The sequence below is a fragment of the Lineus longissimus genome, chromosome 7, assembly GCF_910592395.1.
Source record: "Lineus longissimus chromosome 7, tnLinLong1.2, whole genome shotgun sequence".
NCBI lineage: Eukaryota > Metazoa > Nemertea > Pilidiophora > Heteronemertea > Lineidae > Lineus > Lineus longissimus.
The window spans coordinates 5,012,903-5,021,463 of record NC_088314.1 but is presented as its reverse complement, the minus strand read 5'-3'; the positions used below and the strand labels follow the sequence as shown (position 1 = coordinate 5,021,463).

Below are 8,561 nucleotides of genomic sequence, written 5' to 3'. Positions count from 1 at the left end.
TAACATGGAAAAACACTCATGAGTATATAATTGAGCGGCCTGCAGACCCAGCTGAGTCTGAAAAAAAGTTTCCCTTGCAAATAAGATGAAATGTCACAGTTGAAGCACGAAGCAGAATCAGCGAATATATTGACAATGGCAGCCTAATCACTATGGTTATCGGGCGGACAATCTCAAAGTCCTCCAGGAATATCGCAGATCAAATAGCTCATGATCGCCAATATTTTCTAAGCAAAATAAACACTGAATCATCAAGAGCTATAATGTCAACAGAAAAGCTTCAGAGGTAAGTTATTTTGAATCGATGATTTTTTTCAATGATAAACACTGCATTGGTGCTGTCCCTCACCATAGAGCGGGGGACTGCAAACACCTCTTCACCGACTGGAAATACCCCTACAATTTAATTATTCAATCGGTGGAATGGGCAAAAGGAGTTCGTAGATTACACACCCATTTCCTTGCTCTGACGAGACGAGTCTGGAAATCTCCCAATACAACACCTATTTGCACTAATCAAGAGTTAAACTAGCACGTGATGGTCAGTCGTGAAGCCATCTATTGGCAGACAGACAAAGTTTCCTAGAGGAATGAAAGCTTTCAGTAATTACACTTTCAGCAGAAAGCCACCTTTGTCTGAATAACTGTCACCTAATGGGTCAAAGTGTCAAATGCATGTTATATCTAATGTCTAGTCTTTGCAAGTAAAATTCATCAACAAAATCTATGATGATATCGAATAATGTCACAGTTTTTACAAGTAAAATCCATAATGATATCGAAGTCATAGTTTTTCATGTTTTTACTGGTAAGATAACAATAATTTAGGTACACATGTATGTAACTAACAGAGATAGCCACCCATCCTTAATATTTCTATCGTATAACCAAGAAGCAATGCAAATTACCCAATGTCACAGAATCATCCAGACTAGTCAGGCTGCTGAGCAATGTACGTCACATCCAACAAGACATTCCGCTGCCTGATACTGACAAGATCATTCCAGACGCATTGTGGCTGGGCCATTATTATCAGTTGTTAAGGAGAGTGTTGCGTTTGCCGCATTCATAATGGATTAATTGGGAGGGTTCGTTCCAAATGGAAAATTCAATACAATTGATGCATCTGTGAAATTTGTGGATTATAGTCATTACTTTAAGAAATTTGGGAGAAAAAGTAAGTAAGAACTCTTCTGAACATATTTGTCAACCCAATAGTACTTGTCCGGCCGAAAATGAACATTTTATTTCATTTCATTTCTTGTAATCAAAATGATAATAAAACTTTAACTATGGTAGCCAAATTTGACCAACTTTGACCTGATAAGTAGGTTACAACAATCTAAGATTTGGGAGCTTCTGAAAGGCCTCTTAAAATATTTTGTTGTCTTGAAAACCCTTAGAAGTTGCATATACATGTACAAAAAAGCTTTATTCTTTAAAATGACGACCAAGTGATAGCAAAGCTAACAAGGTGCGCTGAAAATCAAATTGTAGTTTTCTCTCACTGAGACTCTTCTCAGAAATCTGTCAGTTGTAAGGCGATAAGCAGGTCTAAGATATGGATTCAACAGAAATTGGGTCGAGTTTAAGAAGGCATCCAAGTTTTCCGACAGGATTCGTTTTGAGTGTAGGTTTTGGGGTGGAGGCAAAAAAATGTCTACAGTTTAGGGTAGATATCTGTTCCCTTGGCTTCTTTGAGGGTACGTAAAACGTACCCATCCCAGTCTCTGGCGATGACCCCGACATCACTTCTCAGAAATCATCCGCGAAGTCAATTTCATATCCAGCATGTCCAGACAGAATCAATATGAATATGATCTGCCAGGCATGATGTAGGAAAACAATTCCATCCCGAGGGAGCTTGTAATTTTTACCAACCCACTGAGCGTACCCATTGATTAAACAATTTACTCATGATTACTGCCAAATTTGTCTCTGAAATTACATTTTTTATTGCTATGTATCCTATTGCGCATATAAAAAATAGAAACATATATAAATGATTCAGAGCATCAAGGTCCTATTGCAAGCTATGTCAAAATGCTCACAAGGTCATTATGGAGTTGGTAATTTTCTGGGCAATATTCGGTAAAAGGCAAGGCTACTTTTATCAAAATGGGAGTGAACAGTCAGGCTGCATTAGATCACACAGGAAATGAGATGGGTAATGAGAAGCGACTGAAAGAAGTTTTGCATAGCACACACAGAAACAGTTTTAAAGGTTGAGAAATATCCCGTTCATCATCTGATGTACCCACACCCAATTTTCAGGAGCTGTAATTGTCTTCAACCTAGCATGGATACAAAGACCTGTCCTTGTTACACATGTGACTGGTGAAAAAAACAATTTGAGGGTTTGCTGCAGACTTTGACAAAACATCAAGAAATCATTCCAACATGCCCAATGATATTACCAACAACCAAGGATACAACAGAAACCCAGTGGAACCTTCCGCAGCAGACACCTCTGTATTGCAACACCCTCTCCAATAACGACACTGATTTTGGTCCCAAATCGGTCATTTTCATTCAAACTGACCTCTGTAATTAAGACACCTCGCTATTAAGGACATTGTTTGTCAGTCCCGAGGATGTCGTTAAGAGAGAAGTTTTATCGTACAATAAAAAGATAGGTCCACAAACATGACAATTTTGACCACCTGCAACTGTCCAAAATAAGATTATTGATTGAATCAAGAGTAGATTAATTAGGTAACTTATCAATCCTAGCCATGATACAGAAATTCCCAATATGAGTCGCAGATCTATAAAAAGAGCACAGACGCCATTCGCATCGATTTATATTACTACAATTATGGAACTTCACAAGTGCACCTGGGAGGTTCCCAGTTCTCTTTAATCGTGCTTGTTAGGAACTTCTTTTTTAAAGACTCCGATATATGCTGCTATTTCTAAGCAACCCAAAACGAATGATTTTGCAATTTTTTGCATTTTTTTGCAATTTTTCCCATTTTTTGTGCTTTTTGCTGATGGGAACTACTACTGTAATGTGAAAGATGACTAGCCATCAGTTTGCCAACATGGTGTTTATAATGCTATTATTCTTTTCAGTCAACGATACATCAGGGACCATCTTATCTATGTTGCACAATTTTATTGAGTTAATCCACTATAGATACCGATATTTCACAAACAACTACATGATACAAGCACCAGAATTTATTGTTTATGGCTGCACATTTTTTCAACTGATTTGTGTGATAATAGTTCTGGCACCAACTGATAATTCATCTATCATACGGGAAGAGTAATTAATTAGCCCAATCAACCGCCTAATTAGCTTCTTATTGGAATGAAAAGCAATGCAATGAAAATACGTAGCCTGTACAAAGAGATTAATCAACCATTTTGAACACATGCGTGCAGCAGAAAAGATCCAATGGAGGATTAATATCTCTTAACATTCATCCTGACAGCCATGATCCTGAAATATTATTATGCCTGATGAGAAAGAGTTCAGCTTACTGTAAACCGTGAAATTTTCACGAGCGTTTCATTTTCGCAAATGCACCATCTTACGCAAACTCAAAATGCGCAAAAATTTCAACTCTAGTGCATTAACCATTAAATATCAGCAGAAAACGTGACATTTAGTCAATGGCTAAGTGAAAAGTAGAAATTGCCAAATTTTAGTGTCACCAAAATTTACAGTTTACAGTATTCCATAAAGTAGAACCTCTCTCAGCAGAAGTGAATTTTTTGTATGTTGTTGAAGAAATAGTTGGAATTTATGCAAATCATTGAAGAAACTCTGACAGGTACTTGGGCATGTTGGAATCATAAAGAGTTAACTGCCATTTCAAAATATTCTCATGAAGTCAATTGAGACTAAGAATAATGAAAAAATACCAATCGCATTACAAACATAAATGCAATTAATTTGAGTGGTTTACCATTTTCATCAAAATGATATTGCCAATATGGACAAGCCCTTCAGCGGGAATAGTTCTCTTCATGGATTGACAATACATAATAGTTTCTTCCCAATATCTTAGGTCGCTCCCCTGGTACATTGACCTCCAACTAATCTCTAGATGTGTCAGTAATAGATATCACGTTTCTTGCCAAAATCAAGAAAGACCATACAAGATTACTTGGCTGACATCATGGTCCAGTAGGACACATAAGTCATCTTTCTGATTAGCCGAGCTGCATGGCACCTACCACACAATATAATTACCAATCCGTATAGCTCAGTTAGTACCTGCCAGTACTGATGAAATGATTGATGGTGGTCATGTTGGAGGAAGGCCATCAAATAGGTCCTAATTAGAACAAAAGGCAAGATGCTGTCCATTCGGAGAAAAAAGAAGAAGCTCCAGTAAGTCTGGGATTTCATAAGATTAACATTGTCACTTACCACAACAATAACCATTATGATATCACGAAACAGTCAGGCAAGATAAAAATGTGTTGTTCGGGAATAAGAATCTAAAGATTTAATGATTTCACTTTTCTTTCTCTTTCATACAGACCATCAACTTCAAATGAATGGAAGCTGGAAAATGGAGCGATAACCATCAAGTCTTGTGGCTTTATTCTCTCATGCCATCTCCATGCTCCTGTTTTATCAAGGACCTATTCAAAAGGATAAAGCATTTAAAAACTTTTTCTGCATCCTGTTTTTGCCAAACAAACTCAAAAGGACTACCTCAGTAAGACTTCTGTGATTCTTTGGCAAAAAGTCAGGCAGTTTGGAAATAATAAAAATGCTCGTCAATACCTAGTTTCGAAGTTCAGCAAACTGCTTTCAAAGGATATCGCTAGGAATCTTAGTCAAAATCTGTGCCAAGTTTATAGGCATGTTAGGAGGGAAATAGAAAGGGTCTAGCTGTCCAGTGATAAAGTGATAAGTCTGGTAAACCTGCCACAATGGTGATTGTTGGAAAATTGCTGAATAAAGTTTAGGAAGAATGCAGATCAGATTGTAATGGTAAGCGCATCAGATTGTAATGTAAGTTGGGAAAGTGCTACATAATTTCAAGGAGATATTCTGTTCTTCCGTTTCACCGGAAAATAGCATGCAATCAAAAGGTTGCCTATAACAAAGTGATGACTTCTGCTCTGAGTTACCTTTGGAAAACTGGATCTAAAGGATAAACAGAGACGAAGAATTGTGACCAGCTCAGATTCTGTCCACAAAACAGGTTCAAACAGAACTTATAGATACAAATCTGCTAAGTGAATGCTTTTAAATTCTTGCAACTAGTGGATACCATCGCAAAACAAATGAATTCCCAGCAAAGTGAGAAACGGAAAGACATGCCAACTGGAACTAAGAAACAAAAAAAGCCTCCCGCCGAACCTGCGCTAAAACCACAGAATTTTAAGGATATCTTCAAAAAATTCTGCTTATTGACATCAGTTCGGGGTGTACCACGAATCGTGAAATCGCACAGTGTGGTATGGAAAATAATCTGGGCTGTGTCTGTGTTGACATTTCTTGGGATGTCGTTAAAACAGACAGGTGACTTGGTGGAAGATTTTCTACATTGGCCAAAACGGCAAATCCACATCATACATGAGACAGAAAAACGACCGTTTCCTAGCACGACTCTTTGCTCACTACAACCACTCAGTAGCGGCTGGTCAAAAATGGTCGAGAAGAATGGTACGACTGCAATAGACGAATATTTTGATACAATACAATCTTACGTTGATACCGCAACTGGTGCGCATAATAAGAGTATATGGAATTCCATGGCGTCCATTAAGGGATATTATCAAAATACCGACCGCGAAATAGCAAAATCTCTGGGACCCGATCAGGATACCTTGATAAATAATTGCCATTTTATTGTAGTGCAGGGCTCAGAACATAAACAGGTGCCATGTGGGCGGATTGATATGTATGAGCACCCAGAATATCTGAACTGTTACACGATATCTATGAATAGTTTAGAGGAACAAATGAATGCAACTTCCGTGACAATTTTAATATTTTTAGATGACTTCACTTACCCCGATTATCCAACAATTACAATTCAGGACCAAATGGCGCAGATGCACGGCGTGAAAGTGCGTCTTCACGGATTTAATGCGTACCCACGTTTAGACTTTGAGGATATACTAGTGCCGGCAGGGATGGCAGCAGAAGTCGAACTGCGTACGACATATCTTAACTTTCTGAGCGAACCTCACGGCGATTGCATCTCTGACATCAATATCAATCTGACTAATCTTTTTAACGACATGTACGTCTACTCAATGGGCGCTTGCGATGATATGTGCCGTCAACTCAGCATCATGAGAATATGCAAATGCAAGGATCCAACGCTGCCTGCACCGCTTGGCTATGACATGACCAAATACCCCTACTGTGGTCGCTTAGAAAAGAACAAAGACAAAGTTCTGAGACGCCTCCAATGCCTGAATAAAATGCTATCACTCAAACAAGAAACTATCACCGATGATAACCACTGCAGTTGTCCACAGCCATGCTTTGCAACAAAGTATATTCCAAATTTAACAATGGCTGTTTGGCCCCATGAATCTTTCCATTTAGCAGTTTATGAAAATTATATCAAAAACAAAAGCTATGCACATCATTTTGATATTTACGAGTCGATAAAATCTAAAATGAAAAGTAATCGCGGTGAGGCATATAAGGAGCTACGCAAATATGACTTAATCAAGCGCAACTTCGTGAAATTAACGGTAAAGCGACATGATTTCCGCGTTACAAAGATCACAGAAGTACCACTCATTTCGGGCACGCATCTACTCAGCAGTGTCGGTGGTGCTCTCAGTTTCTGGTTAGGAATTACTGTGGTTACTCTCGTAGAACTCTTGGAGTTATTCTGGGATTGTTTGAAAATTGGAGTACTCAAGAAGATAAGGCAACTGTGTTGCCCAAAAAAGGCGGGACAACCTGTAAGCACTGACCAGGAGAATGATGTTAACAATCAGTACCGGAGGGCCCCATATGAAAACACATTCTCTACAAAATTGTGATGACACCCAGGAGTCTTTTTTACAGAAATTTGAAAAAGGTGAAAACTTTATTTAAAACAGGCAAATTAATCCCAAATTGATTGAGTTATGAATGAACCAGGTGTGAAAAAATCTGTCACCAGAAGTGTAATAAATGTATGCAAGATAATGATTGAACAGCGACTGACTTTCAAATAAATGTTTTAGTCTATTTTAGTCACGCAAAACATAGACAACTTTGACACAAACCAAAAAATCTTTTCTCACGAATGATTCTCACTATCTGGTGGAGATACTGTGATGGCAATATTTAGAGAGTTTTTCATCATGCACTGGATAATGCCAGAATTCTATCAATTAGGGAATGTCTGTAAGATATAGATTTGTAATTAGATATGGAGAAATTTTCAGATAGTTTCTTCATTTTGTGATGACCGAACTTCATGTACATGTATATAACCTATGGGTCTTTTTTCACCTGTTTCCTGAGTAGGCAATTCTTACAGCGACTTATTCAGTGACGGAAAAGAGGCATTTGGCATTTTCTGGCAGCCCCGACAGGAATTTTCAATCTACTCATATAAAAATACTACATATGTATGCATGTCAAGTCTTGTTGCACTGCATGCATGCATGATGAGAGCACTACGGCACTGTTTATCTCTTAGTAACTGCAGGGCACACATAATAATGCACAGGAATGAACCACGTCGTCAACATCTTGTTGAGATGACCCTTAAAATCAGCCGACTGACTATTGATTGACGTCACAGTCGCCAGAGTTACGGACAAATTAATTATTGTCGCTGAACTCGAACAGTAACCTGGTTTCAAAGCACGGACTTCGGATAGAAAATTTTCATCAGAGAGCGAACAAACTTGACATTACTTGTTGGGTTTCTATGGAAATATGCCACACAGAATATGATTGGGTTACCTGATAGAAAACCAATAGGAAAGAACTGTATCACTCAGAAATGTCAGATGAATGGCGGAACAAGTGCAGGTATAGGTCATGATGCAAGACATAAGACTGGATGAGGGAGGAGTCTCCACTGGGCATAGGGCATTTTCTTGCTGCAGGAAAACTATGCTCCACCCAGCCAGTGACTTTTCCTGTATTTTTAAATGCAAATCATATCAGTTGATTTCTTTTACCTACGAAATGTTTTCCCGACAACTGCCAATGAGGTAATTTGAATTAGCAAAGAGCTCCTGGGATTGACCATAGTTTTACTGCCGTAATGACAGCAGTGGGAAAAGACCCAGGTGGAATCAGACAAGAGAACTAGAGACACCAAAGTATCGATCGATTGAAACCAAGGAGAGAATTGAGAGATTGTACTTTTGAGAAAGATACATATTTTTATTGATGTGACACTGTAATCTGAGAAAGGTCTGGAAAAGTACATTATTGGAATAAGCTTACAGGGATACAGAGACTGATTTTAAAACTTAAGCTTAAATGGAGGTGAATCTTCTATAAGCTTTAAATGTTAAGGGCAATGACATGTCCCCGGAGAGGATTGTAACTGTTCCAGTACGAATGAGATCAAAGCTGAGAAAAATATCCTTCTTGCGAGATGAAAGTTATTTTTGCAAAA

The 8,561-nt window shown here is 38.3% G+C and overlaps 1 protein-coding gene across 1 annotated transcript; it reads left to right on the top strand.

Moving 5' to 3' along the window:
- The first annotated feature begins 5,415 nt into the window (after positions 1 to 5,415).
- LOC135490925 (FMRFamide-activated amiloride-sensitive sodium channel-like) lies at positions 5,416 to 6,978 on the top strand. Its single transcript, XM_064776505.1, has one exon. The coding sequence runs from the start codon at positions 5,473 to 5,475 to the stop codon at positions 6,976 to 6,978; it is 1,506 nt and encodes a 501-aa protein (XP_064632575.1). The 5' UTR covers positions 5,416 to 5,472.
- The last annotated feature ends 1,583 nt before the right edge of the window (positions 6,979 to 8,561 follow it).